Source organism: Glycine max, chromosome 10 (assembly GCF_000004515.6).
Source record: "Glycine max cultivar Williams 82 chromosome 10, Glycine_max_v4.0, whole genome shotgun sequence".
Taxonomy (NCBI): domain Eukaryota; kingdom Viridiplantae; phylum Streptophyta; class Magnoliopsida; order Fabales; family Fabaceae; genus Glycine; species Glycine max.
In genome coordinates, this window is record NC_038246.2 from 43,384,914 (window position 1) to 43,401,772 (window position 16,859).

Below are 16,859 nucleotides of genomic sequence, written 5' to 3' on the forward strand. Positions count from 1 at the left end.
TTGGCATATTTTATCCCTATGTTTTTAAAATACTTGCAAATTTTATTTTTGTTGTTTTTCCATTAATACTGCAACAATTACGAGTAAAATTCATAAAACAATAAAAGGTTAAGTTTAAAATCGGTTAAAAATACTAAAATATTAAAAAAAGAAATAAGGATAAAACTATAATTATGTGATTATGTTATGTCAGCTCTTCATTAGTAATCAATAGACAAATGACCAATGACCAAAGATAACATTTACAGGTTTTTTAGGAAAAAAATGTATTAAATTAATTTATTAGAAGTAAAAAAATATAACTAAACCAAGTAAATATTCTCGAAAGCAAAAATGTTATGGAGTAAAAATAATTAAATGGAGAGCACTTTATTATTTATTTTCAACTGAAAAAAACGACGTCGTTCACATTACCATCAGACAAAAATTATCCTTTACGAAACTCTCCTTGAATTTCTTCTCTTTCCCCTATCCCAAGTGACCGTTCTCCAAAATTTCCACTCTCCTTCCTCCACCGTCCCCTGCCGGAGAGATCAATGCCAAGCCGCTAAACCCCCAAACCCACACCGCCATGCGAGTCTCATCCCCAGCCGCGGCGTCTCCGTTGCCTCGCGCCGATGACCACCGTATCTCCACCATCGGCAGCCGCGACGCCGAGTCCCTCTTCCGCTCGAAGCCCATCGCCGAGATCCGGAAGACGGAGGCGGCGACGCGGAAGCAGATCGAGGACAAGAAGGAGGAGCTCCGGCAACTCGTCGGCAACCGGTACCGCGACCTGATCGACTCCGCCGATTCCATCGTCCGCATGAAGGGCTCCTGCAACGGCATCTCCGGCAACATCGCCGTCGTACACGACCGCATCCGCTCCCTCTCCCAATCCCAATCCCAGTCCCAAACCAAGCTCCATTCCCAGTCCCGAGCCTGGACCTACGGCGCGGCCTGCCGCGTCAAGTACATCGTCGACACGCCCGAGAACATTTGGGGTTGCCTCGACGAAGGGATGTTTCTCGAGGCCGCGTCGCGCTACGTGCGTGCCAAGTACGTGCACCACCACTTGTTCGTCGATTCCGATGACCAGAAGAAGAAGTTCCTTTCCAATTTCGCAATGCTCCAGCACCAGTGGCAGATCGTCGAGAGCTTCAGGGCGCAGATCTCCCAGCGCAGCCGCGATCGCTTGCTCGAACGCGGCCTCGCCATTTCCGCTTACTCCGATGCGCTCGCCGCCGTCGCCGTCATCGATGAGCTCGAGCCTAAGCAGGTATTTTGGTTTATTCATTGTGAATTGAGAATTTGAGTTGGTGAGTATTTAATAATTGCTTTCAGTTTGTGGATTTATGTGTATGAATTGTGGAGTGGAGTGATTAGTTGATGAAGAACAGATTGGTGTGGAGTTGCCTATGGTTTGTAGATTTGATTGATTTGAAATGTGGTTAATTGCTGGATTTGTTATTTGATGGGTTTAAACTGATTTGTTGATGGAAATCAGGTACTGAGCTTGTTTCTGGAATCGAGGAAGTCGTGGATATCACAGATTTTGGGGAATGCTGGTCCTGGTGATGCTTCCTCCTTGGTGGTTTTGGTCTTGTGTGATGTGTTGGGTATAATTCAGGTTACTGTGGGGCAGGTGGGTGAGTTGTTTTTGCAGGTGTTGAATGATATGCCACTTTTTTACAAGGTCATTCTGGGATCACCTCCAGCATCACAGCTGTTTGGTGGGATTCCCAATCCTGATGAGGAGGTTAGGCTTTGGAAGTCATTCAGAGATAAACTGGAATCAATCATGGCGATGCTTGATAAGAGTTACATTGCTGATACTTGTTTTGCATGGTTGAGGGAGTGTGTGAGCAAGATAAGTGGAAGAAATTTGATTGATGCTGTTGGTAGTGGCCAGGATTTGGCTTCTGCTGAGAAATCAATAAGGGAGACAATGGAAAGCAAACAAGTTCTGCAGGGGAGTCTGGAATGGCTCAAGAATGTTTTTGGCTCGGAGGTTGAGTTGCCATGGAGTAGGATTCGGGAACTTGTTTTGGAAGATGAATCAGATCTTTGGGATGAAATTTTTGAGGATGCTTTTGTTGGCAGGATGAAAGCAATCATTGACTTGAGATTTAGGGAGCTAACAGGTGCTGTTGATGTGGTGAACTCAATTTCTGCTATAGGTGACTTGTGTACCAAGCTAGATGATGTTCAGGGGTATTTGAACAGACCTTCTACGGCTGGTGGTGTTTGGTTTCTAGAATCAAATGCCAAAAAAACTGGAGTTGCTTCTGGGTTTAAAGTCCAGCCTGAAGAGAGCGAATTTCAGTATTGTCTTAATGCCTATTTTGGTCCTGAAGTAAGTCGAATCAGGGATGCAGTTGATGTTTCTTTTCAGAGCATCCTTGAGGATCTATTAAGTTTCTTAGAATCTCCAAAGGCTTCCCGAAGATTGAAGGATCTGGCACCATATCTGCAAAGTAAATGTTATGAATGTGTGTCTTCTATATTGATGACACTGAAAAAAGAGCTGGATAGTTTATATGCCCCAACAGAAAATGGCGAGGTGCCAACAGCGGTTACTGTTGAAAAATCTCTTTTCATTGGACGATTATTGTTTGCATTCCAAAATCATTCTAAACATATACCCTTGATACTTGGTTCTCCCAGATTTTGGGTTAATGGGAATGCATCTGCAGTTGGGAAATTACCAGCTCTGGTAAAACAATCTCGATTTGGGTCTGATTCTGCTATCTGTGATAGTCCGGGAAGACAAACGAGCCTTGGCTCTAAAAGACAAAATTCATCTGTCGTATCCGCTTTGCTTGGCATGAGAGAAGGTGCAAGCCATGAATTGGAAGAACTGAATAAGACCATTGGGGATCTTTGCATTAGAGCTTACAACTTGTGGATTTTACGGATCTCAAATGAACTTTCTGCCATTGTCTCTCAGGATCTTAAACAAGATGATGCTTTATCTTTGAGCTCACCCTGGAGGGTAAGTGTTATTCACCTCCCCCTCAATTTGTTTTCCTTTGAGCTTACCTATGATTATAAATAAATCAGTGTGTATGATAACAACACACAACATTACAGTACAAGATAATTAAGGAAGTAGAGGAAACAGAAATCCCTACATATCTGTACAGACATACCTATTTCCCTATTTACATTCAATCATATCAAATCATATATTTAACAGCATGTGATGGCTTAAACTTGTTTTTTCTTAAGATTATACATATTAATCTTCCACTTGTGAGGCTTTATATTTTTATGAACCTTTAAGTCATACTATAATACTTGTTTGTTCCTTTTGAAGATCTCTGTTAATAAAAAGTTTGTTAAGTTTGAAGAAATAGAGAAAGAAAGCATGAGAATGAGGATAAGAATTTCTTTACGTATATAGAGTAAAAATAAAAACAGGAAATACTGGAAGTCAATAAAGTTAAGCTCCTCATCTTATTTGTATATCAGTAGAAGGGAAAACCACTTAACAGACAGACGTTGGGTCAAAACTTGTCCTTGATTCCTGCTTGAACATTTATAGCACAGCATACCATGTGATTATAGTCTGACATGATAAATTGTCTACCAAAACAGGCATCGAGGAACTATAGGAAACCTGGTTAAATTTGAAAACTTTAAAAGAATCCAAAATTTTCATTAACATATCAAGAAGATGGTGGTTTATCACCTCAGATTTATTTTATTTTAGCAGTCAGTAATCAATTTACTGTAGTCTAGTTGAGATTTAGAGAACCAAATGAATTGAAAATTTGTTAAAGAAGTACTTGTTCACGTCTTCACAATGATCTTTTACTTTGCAACTAATATATTAATGGATCTTGTGGGTATTGAATCTTCAATCTTCAACTGTTGGTCATGCCAAATGAAAATTTGTGGCCTTTAATTATAGAACCGATGTAACTTCTGTTTGCCTTCTTGAGAGGATAGTAGATGCCATCAACCTGAAGCATTGTCTTTGTTTTGATATTGTTGTTAACTTGTTATTTCTTTAGTGGGGCCTTGTATTGGTGATTTGCTGACCAAGTTATAGCCTTTAATGTTGAAGGTTGCTAAATTTTTGTGTGTCTGAACAGGGCTGGGAGGATATCATTGTCAAGCAAGATCAGTCCGATGAGAACCCACCAGAGATGAAAATATCTCTTCCATCCATGCCTTCTCTGTATATCATCTCATTTCTATTTAGAGCCTGTGAAGAAGTTCATAGAGTTGGAGGTCATGTACTTGACAAGAAGATTTTGCATAAACTTGCATCAAGGCTACTGGAAAAGGTAGTTTTCCTGTGGATGTGCTAGCCTGCTTTATTTTCATGTCTACTAACATTACTCTGTTTCTCTTTAATTTATTTTCTGTCTTTCCTTTTGGTTATGTATAGAAAATGAGGTTTCATTGAAAATAAAAGAGTAAATCAGTAAACATCAGTAAGGATAATGTATTCTTAAAATAATATAAAACACAAGACACAAAATAATGATAAGTAATCTGAAAAGGCAGCAAGGCTGCCTTATCTCTCTGCAATATTTGGATCCCATGTTAAGAATAAACAGAAGTTTAAATGATTCGTAGTGTCAATTGTGCTGCTTTCTATGTCAGCTTACTTTAAACTGTAGGTAGTGTAGTCTTTGTTAAATTCATCTCAGAGTGGTTGGTATTCTTTAATTCATGCTGAATTAATTGATTATAAAATTTATTCTTACACTTGAGTTGTGCTCTTGTCACTAGGATCTCAGAGTAACAAAGATAATCATCCTATCTCCAAACCCACCCCCTGTAAAAAGTAATTGCAATCAAGTTATTGAGACCCTGAATGGATTATTGGTTAGTGGCCAAAGGAGAATTGAAAAAATAGAAAGATTCAGTTTCAATGAGGTCATTTAAACACCATTTGATCTGCTAAATCCTTGAGTTCTTCATTTATCCTTGCGTTATAGTTGAACCGGTGTATTTTGGTTCTCAAATGGGATATGAAAGTTCCTGAAATCTACAAGGCCAAAACTTTCTTTGTATACTTTGAATTAAATGAGTGATTCAGTGAATCCAATCATGGGCGTGAAAGTAGCCTCACTTTTTTTTGTTAGCATAATGTTGACAGCTAGCATTATGTGCTTTTACATGGGAGTTACAGATAATTAAACAATAGTGTTAGGTTAAATCCCAGTGCATATGAAACACACTGTGTTGCAGTTTTATTTTACCATGCATATAAGTATCAAGAAAATATTGCTCAGATCAAAGTGTCATTTGGCCACCCCCTGCCTGTCCATCCTGAATTGTATAGTGTTTTGATGCAATTTTCTAAGCAATGGCTTATCAATTTATCATGTATTATTGTTTCAACAACTGTGTTGCTATGTTCTTTCCTGCATGCACATCTACAATAACTATTTTATCATACAGGTTACTGGAATCTTTGAGGACTTTCTTTCCACTGCAGAGAGTGGTGTTCATCAAGTGTCAGAAAAAGGAGTCTTGCAGGTTTTGTTAGATGTCAAATTTGCTACTGATGTTCTCTCTGGTGGTGATTCAAACATGGTTGGGGAATTATCTAGTAACCCAAAAGCAAAGCTACCTGGCAGAAAGAAGCATGACCAAAGTTTGACAAACTCAGCCATTAGAGAACGTTCAAATCAATTGTTAAATCGTCTTTCTCAGAAACTGGATCCCATAGACTGGCTTACGTAAGTCTCATTCTTCCGGTCAAGTTGTTCCTTTATTGTTGTATGTGGAAGGAACACAGGATGTGCTATCCATCAACAGATGGCTTGTGTAATTATTACAAATTAAAGGAAATAACCAAATTAGGTTAATTTAGAAGAAAATAAAAGTAGAAGAAAAGGAAAAAAAGCTCTCTAAAACACAAAAACTTCCAAAGATTGAGCGAAATAGATTACTCAAAGAAATGACATCTCAAGGCTGTGCGCTGATCATGAATTTCAAAGACCATAATTCATTTCAAGCAACGACCATCCCATATTACATGTTCATGCAGGAGCAGATCCACATAACATACTTAGGCCCCAGAATTTTTACAATTGGGGATTTTGCTGCAAAATTCATGGTTAGAGAGAATTCGTAGCATGCATTTCTTGCAAAGGGTTAAATTGGCAGTGTGTAATGATTTTGTACTTCTAGTAATTTCTGCACTGTCATCTCTGATCTTTTTTTATGTTAAAGGTATGAGCCATATCTCTGGGAGAATGAGAGACAGTCTTACCTACGACATGCTGTTCTCTTTGGTTTCTTTGTGCAACTCAACCGTATGTACACAGATACTGTTCAGAAACTGCCTACTAATTCAGAATCTAATATTCTGAGGTGTTCTACAGTTCCCCGATTTAAATACCTCCCCATCAGGTTTGTCTGATCTTGTATTTTATTTGTTTTATCTGTCATTTCATAATGCATGGTTCTGCCAATTCTGTGCTGGTTTTATTCAATGACTATTTTTATGAGTAATTTTGCTAGGAAACCTTCTAATGCACATTCTGAAGCTACTGATTAATATTCTAAATGTCATATCTTATTTGCAAACTCTCTTGGTGAATCCAGTGCTCCAGCATTGTCCTCTAGAGGGACAAAGAAGGCATTTACTCCATCATCAAATGAAATCGCTTTGAGAAGTTCATGGAATTCAATTACAAATGGAGATCTTTCTCAAAAGATAAATTTGGATGACAGTTCAAGTCTGGGGGTGGCAGCACCCTTACTGAAGTCTTTTATGCAGGTAAGCCATCATGAAATTTTGGTACTATTTCTTAATTTTGGACATTGTCGTATTCAGTAACTAAGAAATTATGATATACCCCTGTCCCCAAAACGTCATGCTTTTGCATATCACACATGTACGGCACAACACTGCACTGAACTTCTTATCCATTTTTGCAACCATAGAAATGTTTTTTTTTTTACTAATTTCTAAAGACAAGTTGTCTTTATACACTGAACAACTGTTTAATGTAATTCCAGTCCATAAGCCAAATGATTATTAGGAGTACTATATTGACCAAAATCTGAATGATACTTTAGTTTTATATTTGGACTGCTCTCCTGCAGTATTTGACAGAACTAATACCAATTCATTACAAATTCTTAGACCACATAAAACTTTATCTCCTTCTCCTAGTACTTGTATCATGTGTTGAGCAAATTCTTTACAATTGTAGCTGAATATGGGTAATGATATCTTCTAATGCTGTGTATGAGCATATAATATCCTAATGCTTGACCAAGTAGATTTCCATGTACGTTATTTACAATATTAGCTGCATATATGCAAATTTTGGGAGTAACATCACATGTGATGACAGAATTATATAACGCTTCACATGCATTTTTGTACTGATACTTCTCCATTCTTATATCTAAAACCTGATTTAGAATATGTTGTTTGACTGCATAATTTTGTGGGTATCTGATACTATTTTTTTATTCTTTTTCTAGGTTGGAAGCAGGTTCGGGGAGAGTACTTTTAAACTGGGATCCATACTAACTGATGGTCAAGTTGGCATATTTAAGGATAGATCTGCAGCTGCCATGTCCTCATTTGGAGATATTCTACCTGCTCATGCAGCTGGTCTTCTTTCATCTTTTACAGCTCCCAGATCAGATTCATAATGTCCCAATGATCAAAAGGCATCCCGGCTGCTCTTTTCAAAGTCTCGTTACCATAAAGTGTGATATCCCATGAAACCTTCCCAACCCTCCACACCTTATATTCATGGCACCACTCTAGTAGAGCAACATTAGAATCATATTTGCCAGCTCCAACTCCAAATATCCTAGACATCTGGAGCAAATGGATCAATAAATTCTGGGATGAGGATTCTGAATGTTGGCTGCTGTGATTAATTTCATTTTATCATCTAGCTTGGAAACGGATGTGAATATAAATGCCCAAATTGTAAGCTTGAGGAAACTTGGCAACAGACTGATGAGCAAAAATAGGGTTGATGGCAGATTCAAGTTCGCGTGTCATTTGGGTCAAGGAAATAGGATCTTGCTAATGTCAGTTGAGAGCTGCTATAATTCGTGGCTACTGTATTGCGTGGTTCTAAATTTTTGGTGTATGTCTATAGTTGCCTAAATTCAATCAAATTATCTTGTTAGATTTTTTTTTTAATGTTCTGATTACAATGTAACACTGTATTTTAAGATACTTATTCAATGAATTGAATTCACATAAATAAGCAGCAATTTTTTTCATTTATTTATTGTGTTTGGTAAATGTACTAACGTCAAATACAGGTTAGCATCAACCTATAAACTGGTTAAATTTAAATTGAACTTAGTCAAAAATACCTTCTTGATAATGGCGCTGTTATTTTATTTTTTATTTACACCAAAAAAATAAAATAGCAACTTTATCGCCACATGACATAAGAACGTGGGCAAAGAAATATATATATCCCTTTTTCTATTTTCTCAGAATCTATTACTTGCTTGTTCTAATTTGGGTTGTTTTCTTTCCTAATTCTAAATTTGGGAGATTCTATTTGCCCTCTTTTCTCTTTACACTCGTCCCATTTTTTTTATATATTTTTTGGGGTTTAATATCTTTGTTCCTATTTTTTTTAATTTGTTTTTAATCCTTAAGCAATTTTTTAGCGTTTTGGTCTCCTATACTTTTTTTATATTAACAGTTTTAGTTATTACCATTAAGTAACTATTTTTTTTTACAAGAGATCATCGAGTAACAATCATAATTGATAAGGTAACAATCACATTAATAATCATATGTCTTTAAGACATATGACGAAATAATCATTTGTATTTTTTATATAATTTATTTTTAATTTCTCATTCGTTTGGACCAGATGATGAGGTTGAACTAGTTAATGAAAAACTAGTTTTTCTAATTTTTTTCCCAAATTTTTGAAGAGTTTGATAACTTCACTCCATTAGTTTCATGTTTTCGATGGAATTCTGTTTCAATTTATTTGGAACTTACAATAGAATTTTTTTTCCTCTTTCTATTCATGGATGATATGCTTGTAAAATTTTGCTACTTCAATGTATCTGTTTATTTGCTGTAAAAAAAAATATCTGTTTACTTTTTAAAAAAAAATTCAATAGACTTGAATATTTTTTTTCCATTATTTCTAAATGATACGGTCCTGATAATAGTCGTAGATAATTTAATTCTAATAACTTTTCCTTAAATTTGTTTATTTTATATTATATTCTTCATTAAGGGTTTAACTCGGTTAGTTGAACTGAGTGCATCAATATTATCTTTGATTGTCATGGATAAAAAATATTATATTTTTATGGAATTCTGTCTTTATTTTTGAACATTTAATAATATTTTTTGTGTTGTCTCTATTCGGGGATTATAATTAGTATGGTGGATGAATTCCCTATTGAAGAGAATTTTCCGGTGAATGGTTGCCAAGAAACAGTTGACGTGTTGAAAATCTAGAGGAAACAAATGTTACACCTTTTGACAAGAATCTGAAGTGTATGATTTTTTTCAGATGAAGTTTACAAGTTAGAAATTCTTAGAAGAGCACAAATACTGTACCTTTTGTTGGTCAATTTTTTTTTTCTCAGTGAGAAAGTGCCACGTTTCTTTTATAAGAGATATACTTGAACTTGGATTCTCAATTTGAAAAGGTGGATTTATTAAGCAAAATGGAATTTTGATTACATTAGATTTTTTTTCTATCCTGGTGGTAGAGTCCCGTTGAAAGTCATAGAACTTTCAAAAGAATAGATGAAAAGGGCATCTTCAAATCCTTCAAAAAAAAAAAAAAAAAGACATCCTCAAAATGTGAATGTAAAGCTGGTTTACAAATTGTATTGCAGAAATCTCATGACATGTTTACTACTAACAAAACTACTAACAAAACTATATCTTAGGAGCATCATGAGCATTTTCTTATTAAAGGGTGGGCTTTCAGTTAGACAAAAATGCTATTGGGAATTTAACTCTTAAATTTGATATACTAACTATATATATGCTAACCGAGAGTTTTATAATCTCATCGTTTTCTCCTTTTAAGTTATTGTTTTCTTTAGAAGTTTAGTTTATACATAGGATATGTTTGATAAAATTAGTTAAAAAGTTAATTGGATAACTTATTAAATTATGAGTATTTTATAAAATTAATTGTTAAAATAATTAAAAAATAATAAAATCATAATTTATTTAAAAAGATAATAAGAAAATATATATATATATATATATATATATATATATATATATATATATATTAAGGATAAAAGTAGAAGAGAATATAAAATGTTAGAATATAGTATTTTTAAGAAATATTACTTTAAATAATATGTTAAAAAACGTTAAAAACTATTTATAAGTTATTAAAAAAATTGTTTATCAAACACTTAAATGATTTTTTCAGTTATAAAAAAAATAAAAATTAACTGAAATATTTTATTTAACATAGTTTTAATTTACATATGTTTAGTTTATTATTTTAATTTTCAGAAAATAAAATAAAATTAGCAACAGAAGCGCAACACATTGGTGAGCATTGTTATCATTTAGGTAGATTTCAAAGCAGGTTTATTCGAGAATCAGGAAGAATGCATTCAATTTGAGGAAGAAATCATCATGGCCTCATCTAATTCTAAATTTTACATCTAAACTAAATAATTAAAAACAGTTCATAGGAGAATACAGTTTGTTCTTTATTAACGAAAATTGGTGGAGCATACTTCAGAAAGAAATCTAACACAAACACATAACGAGAGGGAAATATTTTTAAGGTAATTAAAATTATTTTATAAAAGAATCAAAGCATAATAGGTGTTTTTATTATTTATTTTTCAAAAAATCGCAGGAGTCGTTACCTTATCTCTTTCGACATTCTCTCTCTCCAACTTAATTGAATTCTCAATTATTATACACCTATTAGTTTTCCTTTGGTTCATAAACACACTCAACACTGAAATGAATAACTATATCAAGATTTGAAGAGGTGTAGTTTCTTATAAAAAAAAAACTATTTTCCCGAAGTCCCTTTTTTTCCACCTTTTATTTTTTTTTTCATATTCGCTTGTTGGCTTTTGAGGTTTATCTCCATCTCCTTAGTACATATTCTTCCAATTTAGCTGACCACTCTATGGGATTTTCACTGCGTCATTGTCTTTCACTTTTCTTCCAACATCAAAATTGGTTGGTATTGTCCAAATTGTAGTTGTTATTTTATAAGTTTGTAATTGTAAATGACCGAGCTATGCCATTACATTTGCTTTTGACATGTTACTTGTTCCATTAGGGCATGAAGTGGCTAGTCCTAGAGCCGTGCAAGCAACATTAATTGCAGTTTGGCTGCTAATATTTTTGATAATTACACTTTTCAATACTATATTAGTCATATATATCCTATAACAAAAGAGACAAATTAGTCAAAAGATTTATTGGTTGAGAAAGATATGTGAGAAGTTATAAATTTTTAATACTATTTTTGATTCCTACTGATAAAACAGAATTAAAAAAAAACCTTCATTATCAAACAAGTTCATGTGAATTGTTACACAGTAAGCTATTTAATAGATCTATCAAGCAAACAAATTTCAAGAAAAATATGAGGACAAAGAAAGCAAAATATATATATATATATATATATATATATATATATATATATATATATATATATATAGTAAAAACTCGAGTTTTCATTTTCTTACTCGTGTTTATGATGGTTCCAATGCGGCAAGTAGTTTTGTTTACCTAAAACAAGTTGCAACGATTAAGGATTAGAGGATAGGTATGCAGCTAGGCTCATGTATATGTACACATTGTGTGATACAGAATAATGGATTTCTAGTACAACAAGAAATTAATTTAAATGTAGTAACAATGTAAATGTAAAGAATTATTTAGTCACAAATGGTTATTTATAATGAAATAATTGATTTTTATAATAATTATCTTCAAAATCACATCTAATATAATTTTTAATTAGTGGAAGTCTAACAAATTTTACAATAACAATATGTGAAAATCAAATTCTAAAAATAAAGTTAACTTAAAATTCACGTGGAAGAATTTTGTCCTTTTTAATAATCTTATCTATTTTTGAACCTAAATAAGCTAGATTAGACAAAAATGAAATATTTTAATTAGGACCAGTATGATCACTTGTAAAGGCACTGTGTCCAAACTCCAGAAATGGCCTAAAATCTGATAATCGCATTTTGGTTTGTTCTTTTTTTCCTTCAAAACACTACAAAAAGTAGTTGCTCAAATTCTTCCACGTAGGTGTTTCGTCGACCAAAGATATACACAAAATACTGAAATGGAGCATAGCCCATTATCCCGTATATAGAAGCACAAAAACAGGGAGATATACTTTTTTTTTTTTTTTGGTTGGAGGAGGGAGATATACTTATTTGCTATAATTATTCAATATTTCCTTTATTGTCCATATTCAATTAAGAGAAATAAGCTAATTAAAATAGGCGGTTTGGGTTTATATTTAAAAGAGACATGTATACATGTCAAATGTTTAGCATAATAATAAAATGAAAACATGATGAATCTTTGAAGAGATTAAAATCACTCTCAATTAATTTTGAAACAAATAATTTAAAATAGTCAAATATTTTTAAAAAAATGAAGAAAATCATTATAAAAATGAAATATGGCATAAAAAAGATTATTATAATATTAAAATTTTAAATCAATTACAAAAAAATTTATCAAAATTAGAAATAAATAATTAAAAGCAAGAGAAATTAATTGCCATTATCAAAATCATCAATTTAAATGATTTAAATTTAAATTGAAGGAACAGAAAGATTAAAGGATAAAGAATAAAAAAATGAGAAAAAAATTGCAATAAGTAAAAGAAATCAATCAATTAGAAGTAGAGTTTATAAATTATTAAAATAAATAATTAAAAAATTGGTGGTGATAAATTGAGAGAAATTCTTATAAATAAAAAATTAACAATTAGAGTTAGCTAAAATTTAAATCTAATAAGTAAAAGTAATATAAAAAATAGGGGTAGGTAAGCGGGTCGGCCCGTCCCGCTTAAGGCTCGTCCCATAAGCCCGTATTGGTAACAGATCGGGTCGGTCCGCCCCGCATTCTTACACGGACTAAATAAATTGGTCCATCCTCATCCCGTGGGTCAAACGAGCAGGTTTGCAGGTCTAATTTTAAAAGAATTTCAATTTCAATAAAAATACAACACAATCAAATTAAGTTCAATATAAATGTAAATAAAATTTTAACAATTAGTCAATTACATCAATAAAATAAATAATATATTAACAAAAGAAAATTCAAGTAATAAATCTAAAATATGAAACTTAAACATCTCCAACAAACAAATGACCATATTTGAAGTAATAAAATCCTAATGCAGACAATCCGTGGATTCCGCATGCCAAACACGCATGATTCGCGGGTTAAGCGAGATAGACCCAAAAATATAACATAACCATGAATCGTTTTAAAAAAATTGATCCAATATCCGCGCGGATAGCAGATCCTGTCCATGGACTTTAGTCCGTTTACCCACCTTTGATAAAAAATCATCAATTTAAATTTAAATTAAAATATAAAAGGATTTAATGAATAATGGATCACAAACAAATAAGAGAAGATTGCAGTGATTAAAAAAATCAATCAATTCAAATCATGTTTATAACCCTCGGTAAATATAAATTGAAATTACAATTTTATAATTTTAAAATATAATATCATGGCGTGCGTCACACGGGGCTACCATACTAATTTCAAACTGATAAAAATATGTCGCATTAATGTTGACGATAATTTTGAAAATGTATTTATAATTTAGCATAAATTTAATATTAATAATTATATTAACTATTTTTCTTAATTCTAATGAATTAAAAAAATTAAATGGACCCTTCAAACGGCCAAATCCCTATGCAACATTTATAAAGAGAGTAAAAAATAGATATTGAGAAATAGGATATTTAAAATAATAGAATATTTATATATTAGGGTTCAATGAATTACTACTAGTTAATCAAGTCTCATAAAAAGGGGGAAAAAGAATACTTCTTGTTATTAATTAAATTTATTAAAAAGGTAAAATTATAATTGATAATGTAATTCAATATTTTTGTTGCGTTTAATTTAAAAGATAAAAATAAAAGTTCCTTAATCAAACACACCACCATTCATGATTTGACTTCTACATGCTAAAGTTGTAAAACAATACCCATTAAATTGGAACAATTGAAGAACCTATTTTAGAAATTTCACCCCACCCACTAAGGAATATTCTTATAGAGGAAGAGGATAAAAGTTTTACGAGAATTAAAAAATGAAAATTTAAATAGCATCATCCGTGAAATTTATTCCAAGAAAAAAGTGAGTTTAAATATGATATTGCTCTTTCTCTGTACTCTATTTTCTCCCACCGTCACACATGGCTACGGCTGCGTAGGATAACATCTAACAAACCTAGCGCACGATAGTCTTCCTTCACCCATGCTTGGAGTACTCTGCGCCACTCGCCCCAAACCTTGGCTTCTCTCCCTCGTCCACGTCCACGCTTCCCTGCCTCGCCTACCTCATTCCCCTCTATCACCTTCAGCCTCGCCGCCGCCCCGTCGCCGCCATTCCACCGCCTGCAAACTTTTTCTCTCCGGCGGCGCTGCCGCCTCCATATGGCACGCTATCATGCCCCGAGGTGATGACGGATTACGGCGCGGCGTTGTTGCCGTCCATGACTTGAAGGGAGAGGGATCGTGGAATGTCGCTTGGGACGCGCGGCCGGCACGGTGGCTCCACCGCCCCGACTCCGCGTGGCTCCTCTTTGGTGTCTGTGCTTGTCTGGCGCCGCCGCCGGGTTGCGTGGATGCTGACACTAATTCTGCTGGAATCGCTGTGGATGAAAGTTGCGGCCTTCTCGATAAGGAACGGGAGGAGGATGAGGTTTCTGCTGATTACAGAGTCACTGGTTTGTTCTCTCCTCTCTCTCTCTTTTTTGTTATTTAAAATATTTACATTCGGTTGTTTAATTGGATGAAATGAATGTATATATATATATATATAATATTTTATGTTTATAGAAAAGTGTCGGATTGGATTTATGATTTATGTAAAAGTGAACCATGCTTTTGCTTTTGCATTGGGTGGAGAAATTACTTTTCATTTTTTTTATATATAAAAAGAAATTGTTTTTATCTACTTTATGAGAAATGGAATTGGTTACACTTTAAAGTACAGGAATTCGTTTGTGTTGCTTGTTTTGAAGTTTGATGATATTTGAGCTAATTTTGTTTTTATAGCATTAGCCTTTTTTTTAAAAAACTTTTTGGATTATACATTGTTGTTATTATTGATGGTCTGTTGGTAGCCGATTAAGCAGGATGAAGGGTTTTATGTCTGTGGGGAATTTTTAGAGAAGCTGAATACTGAAAGGTTTTTGAATTGGTAATGTTGAGTTATCTTCTTTATGAAAATTTGTAGCGTTTTTGTGATATTCGGTTTAGTATGGAGATAAAAAAGATCGAGTTAGAAATTGTGTATGAGTTAGTATGTGTCACTGAATGGTGCAGGGGTACCTGCTGATGGTCGGTGTCTGTTTAGAGCAATAGCTCATGGAGCTTGCTTGAGAAATGGGGAAAAAGCACCTGATGAGAATCGTCAGAGGGAATTGGCTGATGAATTAAGAGCTAAAGTATGATCATTGTGTTCCAGAGCTTAGAAAATAATGAAACTTAGTGTTTTGTTCTTTTCCATTTTTTCCTTAACAATCTTTGTATTGTATCCCCAATTTAGGTCGTAGATGAGCTGCTGAAAAGGCGGGAGGAAACAGAATGGTAAGCTTTGTAATTTGAAGATATATAATTCTTTTGGGTTGTGCTTTTCTTGACTTGGTTATTCTGTTATGTTTGATGTATCTGTAGGTTTATAGAAGGGGATTTCGATACATATCTGCAGAGAATTCAACAGCCTTATGTATGGGGTGGAGAACCAGAGCTATTGATGGCTTCTCATGTTTTGAAGTGAGTTGTTGAATTGAATTTATGTGTTGCTCATGGTTATTTTGTAGTTGTCACTTTCATTTGTCGAGAGGCATAAGATGTTTGCCATAACATCTACTAAGTGTGTTTGGGGGTGCAGTTACAAGCTGTGGAGCAGTGTTGTCTATATGTAACTCCAATAACCATTCACAATTTAAAAGTTTAATACAAAGATAATGAAAAAATGATGGGCAGTGTTGTAGCATAAGTAAACCAAAACAAATCGATTCTAGAGCTATGTCCTGCAACAAAAGTTAATTAATCTTTCAATAAAAGTTGATTAATCTTCGACTGAAAACACTGATAGCAATATAAAGCCTAAATTGCTTTGGAGAAACAATTCTAGTTTATGTGGATCATAATTGTATGTCTTCTATGGTGCTTATTATTTTCTTTTCAATCTTCTCATTGCTCTGTATCTAACACAGCTTCATAACTTGTCTTGTCAGGACACCAATTTCTGTTTTCATGAGAGACACAGGCTCGGTTGAATTGGTAAACATAGCAAAATATGGTGAAGAATACAGGAACGATAAGGACATTTCCATCAATGTGCTATTTCATGGGTATGGTCACTATGACATACTAGAGACCTTACGACCATAATTACCTGAAAAATGAAAATAAACACTTAGTACAGCACAAAACTCACTTGCCTTGATGGTGCAATTTAAGACTTCTCGCGTAAAGAGCTTTTTGAGGGGTCATTTTGGGAGTGTTTCAGTGAATTTAGTAACTTTTTGCAACTGTAGTTCAGTTGCAATTCAATTTACGCAAGATGCTGCTGGTGGAATTTTTGTAGTTTGTTTGTTTTCATCTGATGTTAAGATGTCGTTATACCACAATTATCATAGGAAGAAAATGATAATAATTTGCTTCAA

General features: G+C 33.8%; 2 protein-coding genes across 2 annotated transcripts; both read left to right on the top strand.

The window, feature by feature from the left end:
- Positions 1 to 403: 403 nt before the first annotated feature.
- On the top strand, positions 404 to 8,186 carry LOC100783456 (conserved oligomeric Golgi complex subunit 1). The gene is made up of 7 exons (XM_003535448.4): positions 404 to 1,258; positions 1,487 to 2,974; positions 4,080 to 4,274; positions 5,401 to 5,681; positions 6,178 to 6,357; positions 6,553 to 6,727; positions 7,444 to 8,186. Exons 1-7 carry the CDS (start codon positions 572 to 574, stop codon positions 7,615 to 7,617), a joined length of 3,180 nt encoding a protein of 1,059 aa, XP_003535496.1. The 5' UTR covers positions 404 to 571; the 3' UTR covers positions 7,618 to 8,186.
- A 5,946-nt stretch (positions 8,187 to 14,132) lies between these two features.
- LOC100793001 (uncharacterized) lies at positions 14,133 to 16,859 on the top strand. Its single transcript, XM_003536258.5, has 5 exons — positions 14,133 to 14,909; positions 15,511 to 15,632; positions 15,734 to 15,774; positions 15,862 to 15,960; positions 16,428 to 16,859. The coding sequence occupies exons 1-5, from the start codon at positions 14,438 to 14,440 to the stop codon at positions 16,582 to 16,584; spliced, it is 891 nt and encodes a 296-aa protein (XP_003536306.1). The 5' UTR covers positions 14,133 to 14,437; the 3' UTR covers positions 16,585 to 16,859.